A 19255-nucleotide genomic window follows, 5' to 3' on the forward strand; every position below is an offset into this window, starting at 1 on the left:
TCTCAGCACTTCTTGGTTTCTTCTCCAAAACTGACCATATAATCAGTTACAAAACAGTCCTCAACAGACACAAGAAGATTTACATAATTCCATGCATTCTATAAATCACCAGGTACTAAGGCTACCCTTCAATAAAAACAAAAGAAAGAGTAAGCCCAAATAAACATGGAAGCTGAACAACATCCTACTCAATGATAAATTGGTCAAGGAAGGAAGGAAGGGAAGGAGGAAGAGAGAGAGAGAAAAAGAGAGAGAGGAAGGGAGGAAGGAAGGAAAGAAGGAAGGAAAGAAAAAAATTAAACACTTTTGGAATTTAATAAAAATGAAGGCACAGCATGCTCAAACATATGGGACACAATCAACGCAGTGCTTACAGGGAAACTCTTAACTCTGAGTGCCTACAAAAAGAATCTGGATAGAGCATACACTAACATCTTGACACCACATCTGAAATCTCTAGAATAAAAAGAAGCAAATACACCCAAAAGGAGTAGACAACAGGAAATAATCAAATCAGGGCAGAAATCAACCAAGTAGAAACAAAAAGAACTATACAAAGAATCAAGAAAACCAGGAGCTGGTTCTTTGAGAAAATCAACAAGATAGATAAAGCCTTAGCCAGACTAACCAGAGGGCACAGAGACAATATCTAAATTAACAAAATCAGAAATGAAAAGGGAGACATAACAACAGAAACTGAAGAAATTCAAAAAATAATCAGATCCTACTACAAAAGCCTATACTCAACAAAACTGGAAAATCTGGGTGAAATGGACAATTTTCTAGACAGATAGAAGGTACCAAAGTTAAATCAGGATCAGATAAACCATCTAAAGAGTCCCATAAACCCTAAAGAAATAGAAGCAGTAATTGAAAGTCTCCCAACCAAAAAATAACCAGGACCAGATGGGTTTTGTGCAGAGTTCTATCAGACCTTCAGGAAGACCTAATACCAGTACTCTTCAAACTTTTCCACAAAATAGAAACAAAAGAACACTACCCAGTTTGTTCTATGAAGTCACAATTACACTTATGCCTAAATAAAATATGACCCAAAAAAGAAAGAGAATGTCAGATCAATTTCTCTTATAAATATTTATGCAAAAATGCTGAACAAAATTCTTGCAAACTAAATCCAAAAACATATCAAAACAATCATCGATCATGATCAAGTAGGCTTCATCCCAGGGATGGTTCAATATACAGAAATCCACCAATATGATCCACTATATAAACAAACTCAAAGACCAAAAACACATGACCATCTCATTAGATGCTGAAGAAGCATTTGACAAAATTCAACACGCCCTCGTGGTAAAAGTCTTGGAAAGATCAGGAATTCAAGACCCATCATACCTAAACATAGTAAAAGCCATATACAGTAAACCAGTAGCCAACATCAACTAAATGGAGAGGAATTGAAGGAATCCCACTAAAATCAGAGACTAGACAATGCTGCTTATTTTCTCTCTACCTATTCAATATAGTACTAGAAGTTCTAGCCAGAGCAATTAGAAAACAAAAGGAGGTCAAAGGGATGCAAATTGGAAAGGAAGAAATCAAAATATCACTATTTGCAGATGATATGATAGTATAATTAACTGACCAGAAAACTTTCACCAGAGAACTCCTAACCTGATAAACAACTTCAGCAAAGTGGCTGGATATAAAATTAACTCAAACACATCAGTAACCTTCCTCTAAACAAAGGATAAACCGACTGAGAAAGAAATTAGGGAAACAACACCCTTAACAATAGTCACAAATACTATAAAATACTTTGGTGTGACTCTAACCAAGTAAGTGAAAGATCTGTATGACAAGAACTTCAAGTCTCTGAAGAAAGAAATCGAAGAGGATCTTGGAAGTTGAAAAGATCTCCAATGCTCATGTTTGGGCAGGATTAATACAGTAAAAATGATCATCTTGACAAAGGCAATCTACAGATTCAGTGCAATCCCCACCAAAATTCCAACTCAATTCTTTATAGAGGTAGAAAGGGCAATTTGCGAATTCATTTGGAATAACAAAAAACCCAGGATAGTTAAAACTATTCTCAACAATAAAAGAATTTCTAGGGAATCACAATCCCTGACCTCAAGCTGTACTACAGAGCAATAGTGATTAAAAAAACAAACAAACAAACAAACAAACAAAAGCTGCATGGTATTGGTACAGAGACAGGCAGGTTAATCAATGGAATAGAATCGAAGACCCAAAAATGAACACACACCTATGGTCACTTGATATTTGACAAAGAAGCTAAAACCATCCAGTGGAAAAAAGACAGCAATTTAAACAGATGGTGCTGGTTTAACTGGCAGTCAGCATGTAAAAGATTGCAAATCAATCCATTCTTATCTCCTTGTACAAAACTCAAATCCAAGTAGATCAAAGACCTCCACAGAAAACCAGATACACTGAAATGACCCGACCCGCGGGCCTTAGTAATTCGTGGGCACGAGGAGGACCGCATCCTGAAAAAAGAACGAGAGAGAGAGAGAGAGAGAGAGAGAGAGAGAGAGAGAGAGAGAGAGAGAGAGGACTCAAGGAAGCAAATGCTTGTCGAGTCATATATTTGGGAGTGAAGCGCCTTTTTATAATACATTTTACAAGGGGAGGGGGTAAGAGGGGCCAGGTAGTGGAAAAGTACAGAATCTTCTCGGTCTCTGCCCTGAAACAATGTGCGGTCCACCTGCTTTTCTCAAACGATATGGTACACTGCTTTTCCCAGAAGACACAGTACACTGCTTTGAATCTACCTGCAGCTGCCAAGCAGGATCTTGTGGTTGCCAGGCAGGATGAAGCTGCAGGGAACATTGTGCAAGTGGGGAGAGGTAGGGGGTGAGGGTAAGAGGCGAGGGTCCTGGCTTCTGACACTGAAGCTATTAGAAAAGAAAGTGGGGAAGATCCTAGAAGACACATGGGCACAGGGGAAATTTTCCTGAAGAGAACACCAATGGCTTATACTCTAAGATCAACAATCAACCTGATAAAATTGCAAAGCTTCTATAAGGCAAAGGACACTGTCAATAATACAAAATGGCCACCAACAGCTTGGGAAAACATCTTCACCAACCCTACATCTGATAGAAGTCTAATATCCAATATATACAAAGAACTCAAGAAGTTAGACTCCAGAGAACCAAATAACCCTATTTAAAATAGGGTACAGAGCTAAATAAAAAATTCTCAACTGAGGAATATTGAATGGCCAAGAAGCACCTAAAGAAATGTTCAACATCCTTAGTCATCAGGGAAATGCAAATCAAAACAACCCTGAGATTCCACTGCACTTCAGTTAGAATAGCTAAGATCAAAAACTCAGGTGACAGCAGATACTGACAAGGATATGGAGAAAAAGGAACACTCCTCCATTGTTGTTGAGATTGCAAGCTGGTACAACCACTCTGAAAATCATTCTGGCAGTTCCTCAGAAAACTGGGCATAGCACTACCTGAGGACCCAGCTATACCACTCCTGGGTATATATGGAAAAGATGCCCCAACATATAACAAGGACACATGCTTCACTATGTTCATAGCATCCCTATTTATAATAGCCAGACGCTGGGAAAAGCCCAGAATCCTTCAACAGAGGAATAAATACTGAAAATATGGGACATTTACACAATGGATTACTACTAAGCTCTTAATGACTTCATGAAATTCTTGGGCAAATGAATTGAACTAGAAAATGTCATCCTGAGTGAGGTAACCCAGCCACAAAAGAACACACATGGTATGCACTCACTGATAAGTGGATATTAGCTCAAAAGTTCAGAATACTCAGATACAATTCACAGAGCATATGAAGGGCAAGAGGAAGGAAGAATAAAGGGTCAGAAATCCGAGAAAGAACAATATTATCTGAAAATACAGGAAGCTGAACACAGCTTCCAAAACAAGACAAGTTGTAGAGACAGCTGTCTACCTATATTTTATACCCAATATTTGCTAATTTGGAAGAGCCAAGACATTCTTACATTTGCAAAATTCAACCTTATAAGATACAATGTTTGTCTCCTTGACTTAGAGATATTCACCACAAATCTGAATATAAAAACACACTATTTGGGGGGGTGGGGGGATTGTTGGTGGTGGTGGGTTTTTTGTTGTTGTTGTTTTGTTTTTGATTTTTTGGTTTTTTTGTGAGACAGGGTTTCTCTGTGTAGCCCAGGCTGTCCTGGAACTCACTCTGTAGACCAGGCTGGCCTCGAACTCAGAAATCCTCCTGTCTCTGCCTCCCAAGTGCTGGGATTAAAGGCATGTGCCACCACTGCCCAGCTAAAGAACATACTATTAATACTTTTTAAATATATACAAAAGAAAAGGGGGAAAGTACTAAGCTATTAAAGAGGTCAGTTGTTATTTTCTGCCCAAATGGAGTTAATTTTTAATGTTATTAGAAGTTACAAAGAATGTGGAGAATTTTCTATGTTAATACACTGTTGATAACAAAATGAATAGAATCGTCTCTCTAAAAAGAAATTAGGCACATACTGTAATGATGATCACATACTATTGAGAATAGTATGATAAGGAGTTAAATTACCTTTAATAATTATACCAGTTAATAAAAATTAACATTTTAGGTCATGATATCTCATCTTGTAGTCATTTGTCAGCGATGTAAAATCCAGTATTTAGAGATGGCTGACTTTGAATCATTCCTGCATTCTAACATCAAGGTTAATATTATTTGTTATTTTAACTTTTATCCCACAAACAAACAAAACTCTTTCTTGAGTAACTTTTGAGCCACTCACTTAAGCAACACTGATGTCCTACAATTAAATATCTACAGCTTTATTGGTAAACAATCTTCAGTCTAGAGGCCAGATGTCCCAGCCCTTATCACAGTGTGGCAGCTCCAAAAGGAGGAAGGGCAGAGAAGCTATCCCTGGCTGTTTTCAGGGATCACTTCCTGTTGATTGGCATGACTTCTGCTGTCCACCCCATCAAACTGCATCTCTCCTCACTGTTTGCAATTGCATTATTTTGGGTACTTCACATGGTAGCTCCCGACAACACCTAGAAAGCCATATCTGGATTATAAATTTCTATTTCCCAGAAAGCCATCTCTAACTACAGGCTTTTGCACCTACTGACAGATGACTACAAGCTGGGATCTCATGACCTAAAAATATTAATTTTATTAGCTGGTATAATTACTAAAGATAACTGCTTATCATGTCCTTAATGTCAAAAAAATGTTACCATCCTATATGTTAGGTCTATCCAAGAAACAAAATTTATACATTCGTTCAAAAAGGAATAGCACTATATATTATGTGTAAAGATCTCCTGGATGCCATTTTGTAAAGATGTATGAAAGGGATCTTCTAGATGAATCTGCACAGAATTTCCTTAAACATGTTCTATTGACATTGTATTGCATAAGGAAATGATGTCTAAGAATGAAAAATGGACTTGCAGACATAAACAAACAAAAAAGCACATTTCACCTGAAATACATGATGTCCAAATCCACTGAAGTACATTCCATGTCTTATCCTTCATGGGTCTGGAGGAAAAGAGAGCTACTTACAGAACAATAGATGAACTGAACAATGGGATATTACCATATAAAGAAGGGTTCCTTTGTTACCTAGTCTGCCAAAATCTCCAACCCAGCACAAAGGGCCCTCTTTCCAGTGAATTTGGCTATGGTGCAACATCTCCATTCAGCATGAAAGGTCATTTAGCAATGCCCCTAGATCACCTTGAATTCTTGTTCCCTTTACTCTGATCACAGGAAACTCCTCCCAGTATTCTTCAACCATACCCAACAAAGCTGCTTCTCAATTCATTGATTTTTGCTGGTTCCCTCCTTTTGGTGTTCCTGGCAATCATATCCTGCTATCCTTTAAATTTTTATCCAGTTCCAACCTTCTCTGTGAGACTTTTTGTCACACTCTTTCTAAAGGTCAACATTCTGTCTCCATTATTGTCTTTCCTCATTATGTTTACTATTTTCTGGCATGGTATGTGTTTTACTTGCATACTTTCTTCATGATTAGTCACCGTTACTTAGAATATATTACAGGAGCATAGTGAGTTTGATGATAATTGAATATGTGAACCTAAATTTACAATTGAAGAAAATATGGTAGATACTAAATACTTGTTGAGCAATTGAGTGAATGAACAAGAAAAACAATGTTAGATTTAAGATGAATAATTAAACATGTACACTTCTTTATGGCAGAAAAGGCTGGAAAACTCCCCTCCCACACTCATCTTTCCACCCTCTTTGAGTCATCTCATATACACGTGAATTATTGCATTCTACCCTCAAGGTTAATCTTAGTCACTATTTTAACTTCTATCCCACCAACAAACAAAACTCTTTCTTGAGTAACTTTAGTTCTCTTCACTTAAGAAACACTGACTTTCTACAATTAAATATCTACAGCTTTATTGATAATCTTCAGTCTGAAGGCCAGATGTCCCAGCCCTTATTACAGTGTGACAGCTCCAAAAGGAGGAAGGACAGAGGAGCTATCCCTGGATGTTTTCCAAGATCATTACCTGTTGACTGGAATGACCTCTGTTGTCCATCCCACCAAACTGCATCTCTCCTCGTTGTTTGCAATTGCATTATTTTGGGTACTTCTCTTAGTAGCTCCCCACAACCCTAGAAAACAATATCTGAATTATAGATTTCTCTTTCCCAGAAAGCCATCTCTAAATTCAGGCTTTTGCATCTACCTACAAATGACTACAAATTAGGGATCTCATTTCCTCTTTTCTTCTGGATTCACATACACTCATTCATCTCCTCACTATGAATGCCTTAGAATTCAACACGTCCAGACAATCTTGGTGCCCTCTCTTGTACTGTGTGGGTCACTGTGGTTGACATAACTCACCTTTACCCTGTGGTCCCTCTTTCTCCATGGTCACCAGTCCCAAGAACTGCAACATCTTTACATCCCCTGAATGGTGACTTCCTCTGGACTGTTTTCTTTACCTCAGTCCTAATTGATTTTCTTCAACTTCAATGGCTACAATCACCTCTCCCCAGGTCCTTTTGCTTCTCATCTCTACTACATACTTTAGTCTGTTATTAGAATGAGCACAGACAGGCTGTTGGCATCCTAGAGCACCTGACACAACTCCCTCTTGTTTAGCAGTCCAAGGTTTTGCACCCCGTTGGCCTCAATGGCATTGTATCCGTTCTCACATGGAGAACACTTACTTCTGTGACCTGACCTCCCTTGCAGCTGTACTTCATCCCTGCTCACGTAATGGGTTAATGATCATTCTCTTCTCCTGGTTCACTGAAAGTGTAGTGCCAAACCTCCCTCCATGAGCCAGGACTGCTGGGCAAAAGAAAAAGACCTAGCAATGAACCCTTTACTTATTCACCCTCTGTTAGCCTACAGGTTTTAGTTGCCAAACTCAGCAGATTTTTTTCTGACTCCATGCATTTACTTGCAAATTTCATTATTCTTCATAAGTGAAGAATATTCTATTTTTATTGGTTAATTTATTTATTTACATTTCAAATGTTACCCCCCTTCCAGGTTTCCCCTATGTAAACACATTATCCCATCACCTCTCCCTCCTGCTTCTGTGAGGAAGCTCTCCCACCCAACTCCCAATCCCACCTCACAGGCTTAGCATTCCCCTACTTTGGGGCATTGTGTCTCCACAGCACCAAGGACCTATGTTCCCATAGATGCCAAAAAAGGCTACCATGTCCTCCATAATCACCAAGAGCCATGTGTACTCTGGTTGGTGGTTTAGCAATCTGTACATCTATATGGTCTGGTTGTTTGAAATTGTATATGGTCTGGTTGTTTGAAATTGTTGTTCTTCCTATGGAGTTGCAAACACCTTCAGATTCTTCAGTCCTTTCCCTAACTCCTTGATTTAAGTCCTCATGCTCCCACCAATGATTGGATTCCAGCATCCTCATTCGTATTTGTCAGGGTCTGGCAGAGCCTTTCAGGGGACCGCCATACCAGGCTCCTGTCAGCGAATACTTCTTGACATCAGCAATAGTGTCTGGGTTTGGTGTCTGCAAATGGGATGTATCCCCAGGTGGATCACCCAGCAGTTTTTAACCCTAAGAATAAGCAAGAAAGGTTTTTTGGGGGTGTTTTAGAAGTTATCAGCAAGCATTCAGTATACTGAGAGAACTAGAAGGCCAGAGACCATCAGTGTTTAAACTACCCCTATGTTAAACTTTGTATCTCAGTTTACCCATTCCAGGATGGGCACAGTCCTGGCATGGAGCAACTGGTGGCACCTGAATAGATGGAAAGTCAGGAAAAGTGTACTTGCAGTCTAAAGGATAAACCATATCCTAATTCTACTCTCTCCAGAAAAGTTGGTTTTTGTTCTATCAACTGAATGTTAACCACACGTGATATAGAAATCAGTGTGCTTTGTCCAGTGTCTACCAACATATAGATTGTATTATATATACTTTCTATATACACTATTTGGTGTATGTTGTGATGCTTGATTACTCTACGAAGTAAAACAGAAAACTGTGTACATTGGAGAAGAAGGTCCTATATCCCATCCACAGTCAATCATAAAGACAGTACCGAATTCCCCAGAAGAATGCCTGTGATGTTCACACTAAAAAGTTCACAGATCCTCCTCCCTCAAGCAGGTACACTTCAGAAGAAAATACTCTTCTTCCTTGGTCAACACATGGACAGCTATCAAGAGACTGGGGGCTGACCAGATAGCAAAATAAAGCAAACAAACAAACCAAGCCATCAAAATTATCCAAACCAACCCATCGTTACATAATAGCGAACCCGCTGTGTTGATGAGAGATAGGATACAGGTCAGTCAGCTGATGGAGGGTTGTTTCATGAGACCAGGTGGACAAGGAAAACAGCAAGGAAGGCATGAAGAGGCTCACAGTTTTAGGGTTCCATTTTACCAAGAAAGCTTAAGCTGTTCAGGACTGGGAATAAGCTCTTCCCTATAAGTGGAAGTCAGTGGTGAATCTGGGACTCCTTTTTTTTCTGAGTTTATATAAAAGGTCCAAAGTATAAAAAATTATAGCAATATTTCCTTCTTAAGGATATGAAGATAGTGGAGCATATGTCTTTGTTATATGTTGGAGCATTTTCTGGGTATATGCCCAGGAGTGGTATAGCTGGGTCCTCAGGTAGTGCTATGTCCAATTTTCTGAGGAACCGCCAGACTGACTTCCAGAGTGATTGTACCAGCTTGCAACCCCACCAACAATGGAGGAGTGTTCCTCTTTCTCCACATCCTCACAAGCATCTACTATCACCTGAATTTTTGATCTTAGCCATTCTGACTGGTGTGAGGTGGTATCTCAGGGTTGTTTTGATTTGCATTTCTCTGATGACTAAGGATGTTGAGCATTTCTTAAGGTGCTTCTCAGCCATTCGTGTTTCCTCAGTTGAGAATTCGTTGTTTAGCTCTGTATCCCATTTTTTAAATAGGGTTATTTTGTTGTCTGGCGTCTAATTTCTTAAGTTATTTGTATATATTTGATATTAGCCCTCTATCGGATCTAGGATTGGTAATGATCTTTTCCCAATCTGTTGGTTGCTGTTTTGTCTTATTGACAGTGTCCTTTGCCTTACAGAAGCTTTGCAATTTGATGAGGTCCCATTTGTCAATTCTTGATCTTAGAGCATAAGCCATTGGTGTTCTGTTCAGGAACTTTTCCCCTGTGCCTAGGTATTCGAGGGTCTTCCCCAACTTCTCTTCTATTAGTTTCAGTGTATCTGGTTTTATGTGAAGGTCCTTTATCCACTTGGAGTTGAGCTTTGTACAAGGGGATAAGAATGGATTAATTTGCATTCTTCTAAATGCTGACCTCCAGTTGAGCCAGCACCATTTGTTGAAAATGCTGACCTTTTTCCACTGGATGGTTTTAGCTCCCTGTCAAAGATCAAGTGACCATAGGTGTGTGGGTTCATTTCTGGGTCTTCAATTCTATTCCATTGATCTTCCTGCCTGTCTCTGTACCAATACCATGCAGTTTTTTTATGACTACTACTCTGTAGTACAGTTTGAGGTCAGGGATGGTGATTCCCCCAGAAGTTCTTTTATTGTTGAGAATAGTTCTCGCTATCCTAGTTTTTTTGTTATTCCAAATGAATTTGTAAATTGCTCTTTCTATCTCTATGAAGAATTGATTTGGAATTTTGATGGGGATTGCGTTGAATGTGTAGATTGCTTTTGGCAGGATAGCCATTTTTACTAAATTAATCCTGCCAATCCAGGAGCATGGGAGATCTTTCGATCTTCTGAGATCTTCAATTTCTTTCTTCAGAGACTTGAAGTTCTTGTCATACAGATCTTTCACTTGCTTGGTTAGATTCACGCCAAGATATTTTATTTTATTTTATTTTATTTTATTTTATTTTATTTTATTTTATTTTATTTTATTTTATTTTATTTTATTTGTGGCTATTGTGAAGGGTGTCATTTCCCTAATTTCTTTCTCAGCCTGTTTATCCTTTGAGTAGAGGAAGGCTACTGATTTGTCTGAGTTGATTTTATATCCAGCACTTTGCTAAAGTTGTTTATTAGGTTTAGGAGTTCTCTGGTGGAAGTTTTAGGGTCACTCAAGTATACTATCATATCATGTGTCTCCACCAGTCAAAGATAGTTGATATATCTAGGTTGGGTATTGGGTTACACTTCTGATTGAGCATTACCAAACTTACAAAGCCTTTTATTAAATTTTTTTAAAAAAATAAATAAAATAAAATGAAAATTAGAAAACAATAAGGGAGAAAAACATGTGTTACTAACTAATGATGTCTCTGGGTTAGTCAATCTTGTATATAGTATCACCACCCCAGTATCAAGTTTTGTTCTGTCAATGTGAATTGCCAAGAATGTGTCTTTACACCTGGACAATAGACCTTAGCTTTAGCTTCTATCTCTCATTGGCTGCCTCACATTCTTGACCCCTTTTTTTAAAGGTTCAATGACTTGAACTTCTTGGCCTAAATCAAAACTATCTTTGTATGAAGCAAATTGCATTTCTACACACAAGGGATGAAGACAACATGACCCAGGACACCCTCCTCTGTTATTAAAATTACCACTTTTATATGAAGTATTCAGACATCTGGGCAAAGAATCGCATTTTCAGACAAATTTGATGAAAACAGACAGAACTTGGGATGAAACTGCTACCTCTGAGCTGCTCAGGGAGTTGAGATGAGGACAGGTTAGGTCACTTCAGGGTTGTTCGTTTGTTTTGTTGTTGTTTTATCTGAGTCCCCAGTTCTAGGTGAAATTCAAATCCTCTTCATTTATTTGAAGTGTTTTTGCTGCTCTCAGACATGGCAGTCTTGCTCTCCAAATGCTCTCCACTGTAGCTTGGAATTGAAAAGGCAGCATGGCTTAAACTCAAGTCAGTCTGTCCGGCAATCACCTTGCTCTGACTTGGCTGCCAGACACTGTGGAGAACTCAGCAGTCCCCCTGCCTCGACTTCTCAAGTGTGAGGACAGCAAGTGAGCACCACATACTTGGCTGGCCCCTGACTTTTGTAATGATCCTCCTTTTCATGGCTCCCATGTCACAAGACACTGAGTAGAGATTTTTCAAACTTCACTTATTAATTGTTTTGTACAGTTTTCTTAGAAAGCATCTAATAGTACATCTATAATGATTTTATATTTTTGCTTGGCTTTGATAAATAATTCTTATAAGATTAAAAAATTTTCCATTAAAAAAAAAAAAGGATATGAAGTCTTGGGAAGGATAACTGCCTTCCTGGGCTTGGTCCTCAGGTGATTACAGGTGATATAACTAATGAACAGAAAGGCCTAAAGTGCCATGACCCAGTAAGAGTCCTGGGAAAGATCAAAGCATTTCAAAGACAGGGCATGCTTACTGAGGGCACAAGAGTTCTACCCCAGGCAAGAGTCAGAGGCAATTTGCAATGTTCTTTTCCAGTAATGTTTTGTCTGGGTACATTGCTCTAACAAAGCCTGAGAAATGGCTAACAGAAAGCAGCAATGTATTTTCTTTTCCCACAGTAGCAACTAGATAGAAGACTATGGTAATACAAGGTATTCTGGAGAAATTGTTCACCCAGTCAAGTTTTCCATTGAAATCTTTACCTACATTCTTCCTCTACATTCTTCACCACACAATAGTCTGTCATCAATTACTTTATGATATGTGCCATTGTTTTTTATCCTGCTCCTGGTTTTACCCCACACAACTCCTATGGCTTTGTTCCTTCATCCCATAAAGTCATAGCAGCCCTTCATCCCATAAAGTCACAGCAGCCCTGGTCCATAACACATGAACCTTGACAGCTCTTTCCTCCAGCTGATCCCTCAGCTGAAATGACCAGCAACTAAGAACGTGTGACACCCCGTTGTGAAGATGTATATGTTGTAAATGATATAAAGATGTCCCTGTCTGTTGGACAATGAAGTCAATTGCTGTGGTTACTTAGAAAATTGGGACTAGTCTACCCCAAGACAAAGCTATATCACTCCTGGGGGTTTACCCAAACAATGCTCCACTAGACCACATGGACACTTGCTCCTCTATGTTCAAAGCAGCCTTACTCATAATAGCCAATAGCAACCTAGATGATTCTCAACAGAAGAATGGATGAAGCAAATGTGGTTAATCTATACAATGTAATACTGCTTGATATTAAAAAATAAGCACATCATAAAATTTGCAGGCAAATGGATAGGAGTACAAAATGTCATCCTGAGTGAGGTAACCCAGACCAAAAGACACGCACAATATTCACTTACAAGTGAATATTACCCATAAACTACAGGAAAAAACAAAACAAAACATGTTACATTGAACAGATCCAAAGAAGCCAAATAACAAGTAGGGCCCAAGGAAGGAAGATTGAGTCTTTCTCAGATGGGAAATGAAGTAGACAATGGAAGTTGACATCGGGAGGCAACTGGGAAGGAAAGGAAGTAAAGAGGGACATAGGGATGGTGATCAGGTGTGGGGAGGGGTGAGAGGGCTGGGAGTGAGAATGGGAATCAATAGGACAAATCCCTGGGACCAGTCAGAGACCTGGGACAGGGAAGGCTACTGAGAGTCTATGGAAGTGACCTGGTTAAGACTCCTAGTTTCTGAGGATATGGAAACTGAAGTGGCCACCTCCTGTAGCCAAGTAGGACTTCCAGCACAGGAAGGGGGACATCAACACATCCACAAAACCTTCAACTCAAAATTCTCCTGCCTGCACTATGCACGGGGATAAGGAGGGAGCAGACAGTGAGCAAATGGCCAACCAATGACTGGCCCAACTTGAGACTCATCCAATGTGAGAGAGTCAACTCCTGACACTATTCATGATACTCTGCTGTGCTTGCAGACAGGAGCCTAGCAGAACTGATTCTTAAGTGGTGGCACTGCCCAGCAGCTGATAGAAACAGATACAGAGACTGCCAGCCAGATATTAGATGAAGTTCAGGAGTTTTGTAGAAGAGTCAGGGTGAGAATTGATGGAGCCAAGGGGGTTAAAGATGCACAAGAAAACCTACAGAGTCAAATAACGTGGGCAAATGGGAGTTTACGGAAACTGAACCATCCACCAAAGAGCAGCACTGGAGCTAGGTTCCTTCAAATTCTATTAGATGTACAGCTGGGTCTTCATGTGGGCCTCCTAAAGATTGGAGTGGGGGCTGTCTCGGACTCTGTTGGCTTCCTTTGGATCCCTTTCTTCTAGCTGGGCTGACTTCTCCACACTCAGTGAAAGAGGATGTTCTTAGTTCTGTTGTGACAAGATATCCCATGGCAGGGTGGTATCCAGGGTGGGATTTACCTTTCTCTAAGGAGAAGGGGAGGGGATTTGGGGACAGAGATTTATAAGGGTGTGGCTGAGAGGAGAGGAGAGGGGGCTGTGAGCAGATGTAAAGTGATTTCCTTTGTTTATTTATTTATTCATTCATTGATTTAATAAGAGGGGCAAAAGTTACTACTTAAAAAGAACTCTCATCCCTCCTTCAGCTTAGCTTCCTTTCAGAAAGGGGCTGAGCTACCTTGTAGGAACACTAGGCTGCCAGGCTTCTTCCTCTTTCTTACTGTAGGATTTCTGATTCATTTTGGCCAGAAAGATACTAGCTTATGCTACATTCTAAGAGAACATTCAGACTCCCTAACCTGAAAGACACAGCAATCCAAGCATGAGGCAGGAAAACAGAGCTTCCAGAATGAAAGCAAAATCCCTGCAGTACTTGGCATGAACACCTATCAACAGCACTGGAAATGCCTCAGGACACACAGCAGGAGGGTGAGTTAATGAGCTCCACCCTCAGATGCAGGCAACCCTCAGGAGTCTTGAGACTTTCAGTCCTGCAGGACTTACTGACCCTCTCTGGACTCTCAGTGCTCCTTCTACCAGCCATGAGGACTCTCTGCTCTGTGCTGCTGATATGCTGCCTCCTTTTCTCATCTACCACCCCAGGTAAGCCTGAGGACCTGCAGCACCTGCTCAGGACTGGAGACATGGAGGCAGAAACCTGGAGCAGGGAGAAGCAGTGATCCTGGCAGGCATTTGGACCTATTCAGGGGCAGACAGAGTCCTATACATGACATGGAGGAAGGGCCTTGTAGAGAAGGGATTCTACTTCATCTGCAGAGAAGCTCCTCACACACACAAAGGCTAGCTTCTGATCCTCAGACATGCACTGCCATCCTCACCTAAGTCATTGAGAGGCCTTCCCCAGGTGCCCTGACTGGGGGACTGTGCCACCACTCCTCCTACAGGGACTGGGACATTCCCAAAAATGTTCAAGCAGTCAGAGTGGCATTCTATTCCCAGAGGGAATGTCTCCATTCTTGGATGGGTGCTTCTTGTTCAGCTGTAGAGCCCATGTATTCTGTATCAAAGCAACCAAACTATCTCTGACTCTGGAGCAAATGGCTTCCAGTAAGAAAAATAAAAGATATATTTTCCCAATCTGTCACTTTTGATGATCAAGCTCAAGTCACAAGTTTCTTCTGGTCTTTATTTTGCTAGTCTGAACAGTGAACTTATTAGAGAAATCGAAGCTAAAAAAAATCTATGGACAACATTATTAGTCCTTTCTCAAAGCATTCTCTCTCTCTCTCTCTCTCTCTCTCTCTCTCTCTCTCTCTCTTTCTCTCTCTCTTGCTTTCTCTCTCTACCTTCATCCCTCCCTCCTTCCTCTCTTTCTCTTTCTCTGTGTGTAGTTGTATATGTATCCTTTAGTTTATATAATTGGTCTCTATGAAACCCTGAAGACCACTTCATGCTGTTCCCATGTCTGTCTTATACATGCCCCATGGACACCCATGCACTGCTGTAGAACACAGGTGTGGGGGGTTGGGGGGGCTTGTGGCAAAGAAGTTCATTTACCTTATGACAGAAAGGAGCTAGGAGATAAAGAGGAGCAGGCAAGGGTAAAGATTCCATCTGCCCCCTGTGACCTACTTCCCCTAAACTTCCTAAAAATTTAAAACTTAGGGCCCTGAACCAGAAACCAGATCTACAAAATGTGAGACTTTTTATGTTTCCTGACATTTTATATCCAAAGCATGACCATCACCTAATCCAACACCCTAGTATGATTACATCTTGACAGGAGTTCTCTAGGTTGCTACCTGTCTAGCTGCTTCTCAATCTAACCAAATTAACAGTAAAATTTAACCACAATACCTCCCACAAGAAACCATTGATAGCTGTGTGAGCTCACTTCAAGGCCTTCTACTTTATGCTATTGACGGTTTATTTGTTTGTTTGTTTGTTTGTTTGTATGTTTGTTTGCTTTTTGCTTCTGTCCCAATGCCATACTGTATTTGTATACTATGATACAGCTCTGAGGTATAAATTGATGAGTGATCATAGCCCCACCAATATTATTTTTTCTGCTCAGAAATGTTTTTACTGTTTTGGAGTCCTTCACATTGTCATATGAACTTAAGGATTATGTTTTCTCTACTCCTGTGAAAAAATATCATTGGGATTTTGGTGGGGGTGACATGACTCTGTAGACCAATTTCAGTGTCTTGACTTTGTAACATTAGTAAATAGGGTGACACAAAAACAAGGAAGATTTCTCTATCTTCTAGTGTCTTTTTCAGTTTTTTTCTTCAATGCTGTAGACCTCTCAGTGTCATGGTTTTTAAAATCTTTGATTAAGTATACCTGAGTCTATACAAATTTTAGTGGTTATTGCAAGGGGACTCAGCAACTTTACAGAGAACAAACTTGAAAAAACAAAGCCTCTTCTCTTGACTGGTGATAAAAACATAAAATGTTTTATATATTTTTTCTGCCAATCAATTCAGATTAGTGTTTGATATAAATACCTCATTTAATGTCAATTACTGTAATGAACTCTCTCCAAAAAAGATCAGAGTCTAGGATACTAAAGGATTGGAACTTCTGAGCAGGAATTTTCAGAGGACTTGAGTCAGCCCATAAATTAACAGAAGATGTGGGTAAAATTACCACTTGGTGGTTACTACATGTATCCCAGGGTAATTTTGTTCTATCCTGGATACTGTTATAGACTAATGTAGGATACATTCTATATATTCTCAGATATCCCACAGGAGACAGTGTAAATACCAATTTCTGAATACTGTAAAATTTTCTGAAGGCAACCACGATCTCAGTATAACACTATATTCAGTATATATAACACTATATATCAGTATGACTATATGTTTTGGAGGAAATTGTAGTGGGAGTCTTTAAACTTGGACTGGAGTCAGAAGGACCAATCTGAGTAAAAAGAAGAAATTGGGCACTTCAGAAAAAGTGTGTGCTGCAGTAAGACCTGTAGCATTAAGAAATAAAGTATAGCCGGGCAGTGGTGGTGCACGCCTTTAATCCCAGCACTTGGGAGGCAGAGGCAGGCGGATTTCTGAGTTCGAGGCCAGCCTGGTCTACAGAGTGAGTTCCAGGACAGCCAGTGCTACACAGAGAAACCCTGTCTCAAACAACCTAAAAAAGAAAAAAAAAAACTACACTCATAAATCCGCTGCTCTTTCTTGCCAAGTGTGTGATTTCATTAGCTGTCCACAAGGTTTAATTCCATGACAATTGCTTGGAAGAAAAAAAATATACCATGAAATGAGACATGTCATCTATCTATTTTGTATCCCAAATATGTTCTAAAATATTTGGCATTGTAGCTACGACTCTAAAGGATATCCACCCTCTCCTTGCAGCTGTTGCCTTTGTAACAGGAGACGAAGCACAAATGAATAACTGCCACAAGAAAGGAGGGTACTGTTATGAAGCTTGTTTTTTTAATCACAAAATAATAGGCAACTGTCTCCCACAGTGGCCGAGATGCTGCAAGACCACATGATGATTGGAAGGAAACACATAAAACTCAAGTGACAGATGTGTAACTGATACTTTAATAAAGGAAACATTTTTTTAAGCTTATCAACTTCAGATCCTATTGAAACCTGTGTTTTGGTTTAGAAAGGGTTAAGAAAATGTAAGGCTAATGTCCAGGTTGAAACAGGAGAAGGGGTATTCCAGAAATCCTGCCTAGTCCTGAGGAATGATTTGAGAAATGTCACTCTTATTTGACTTTGTTGTCAAACCACATGTGAGAAATGCAGAAGAACCACACAAGACTGGACAGTGAACACAGCTCTCAGATCTCCTGGGGTCTAACAGACAGTAACTCTTCCATGGTCTCACAGTTAAGTAAGGCTCCATTTGCAGATTGAGGGATTACTTGTTTTAGGGCAGTGGATGACAGTTGCACTAGAACTTCATTCATAACAGTAAGTTATCCCAACAAAGCTTTTTCCCTAGGGATAATGCCTCAGTTTTTAAATCAGCATTTTTTTTAGTCAATCACACACACACACACACACAAACTATTTTGCTGTTTGGTTCTTCATAGAATATATTTTGACTACATACTTTCCCTTCCCCCAACTCCAAGTACATCTTGATCACTTTGATCCATATTCCACTTAATTCACTATCTTTTTTTTTGAAAGATTTATTTATTTTATGTATATGAGTACACTGTTACTGTCTTCTGACACACCAGAAGAGGTCATTGGATCACATTACAGATGGTTGTGAGCCACCATGTGGTTGCTGGGAATTGAACTCAGGACCTCTGGAAGAGCAGTCAATGCTCTTAACCACTGAGCCATCTCTCCAGCCCTTAATTCACTATCTTAAACAAAACAAAAACAAATGAAACTGTGCACACACATACATTTGTGTGTGTGTGTGTGTGTGTGTGTGTGTGTGTGTGTGTGTGTGTGTGTGTGTGTGTGTGTGAGTGAGAGAGAGAGAGAAAGAGAGAGAGAGAGAGAGAGAGAGAGAGAGAGAGAGAGATTGATTGAGATAGAGAGAGAGAGAATGGAGTCTATTTTGTGTTAGGCAACTATTACTGAGCATGTGGTCTGGATGTGGTTGATAATTCCACTCTGGCTAGTATTGCCAAAGAATTAAGGCATCACATTTTTACACTATTGAAGATTGAGAAATTGAGCTGGTGCTCAACTAGAACACCCTACAGTCTGGTGTTCATAGTATAGAAGGTGCTATGTCTGCTAGCAGAGAAGAAAATAATTATCAGTCTCACCCAGTTGTGAGCAACCTGCAAGCTACAGCAGTGATCTGCCTGCACAGTTTATCCACTGGTGTGATAGTACCACAAATGTTATGAGCATATCCAACTACCTATTTATTCGATTCAAAACCTCCTTCATGATGTGGTAGCCATACCTGATAGTGATAATATGGCCAAGAACATGATACTAGATAGATCATATGCAATAGGGGAAAAAACACCATAGTAATTTTATTAAATTAACATAAAATAAAATGCCACATATGGACACATTACTATATCTGTAGATCAATACATCTCATATACTGCATCAAGACACTTCTTACAGTAGCTAGTAATTAACACATAGAACTCAACAAGGTTCTAGTTCCCCTTGTTCTGGTTTGTTACCCTGGCCTTCTGTCAACCTGGTCCTCTCCAGTGTGTTCCCAAATGTCATGCCTTGCCTTCTATCTCTGAAATCAGAGAGTATGAACCCTTAAGATGTAAATGAAGAGAAAAAACACGAATATCTTACAAAACATATTTTCCCATGCATTCAGAGTTGGTCCAGAACATCTTCCAGCTGAACACACTGGAAGAAAACCCTCCTCTAAACTACAGCTGTGGTTTATATTTTCCTAAAAATATGGATGTTAGCAGGTCTGGAATCATATTTTATGCCCCAGCAAGCCAAGTTAGGACACTTATCTAGCATAGTATAAATAAAATTG

At 39.7% G+C, this 19255-nt stretch overlaps 1 protein-coding gene and 1 long non-coding RNA gene across 2 annotated transcripts; one reads left to right on the forward strand and one right to left on the reverse strand.

The window, feature by feature from the left end:
• Positions 1–5465: 5465 nt before the first annotated feature.
• Positions 5466–7108, reverse strand: LOC143434655 (uncharacterized). Its single transcript, XR_013104298.1, has 3 exons — positions 6875–7108; positions 6534–6639; positions 5466–5526 (listed from the first exon to the last, which is right to left on the reverse strand). It is a non-coding gene; the product is annotated as an uncharacterized LOC143434655 (long non-coding RNA).
• A 7197-nt stretch (positions 7109–14305) lies between these two features.
• LOC117721702 (beta-defensin 9-like) lies at positions 14306–17363 on the forward strand. The gene is made up of 2 exons (XM_034520501.2): positions 14306–14425; positions 17161–17363. Exons 1-2 carry the CDS (start codon positions 14365–14367, stop codon positions 17301–17303), a joined length of 204 nt encoding a protein of 67 aa, XP_034376392.1. The 5' UTR covers positions 14306–14364; the 3' UTR covers positions 17304–17363.
• Positions 17364–19255: the final 1892 nt, after the last annotated feature.

This window comes from Arvicanthis niloticus, chromosome 16 (assembly GCF_011762505.2).
Source record: "Arvicanthis niloticus isolate mArvNil1 chromosome 16, mArvNil1.pat.X, whole genome shotgun sequence".
Taxonomy (NCBI): domain Eukaryota; kingdom Metazoa; phylum Chordata; class Mammalia; order Rodentia; family Muridae; genus Arvicanthis; species Arvicanthis niloticus.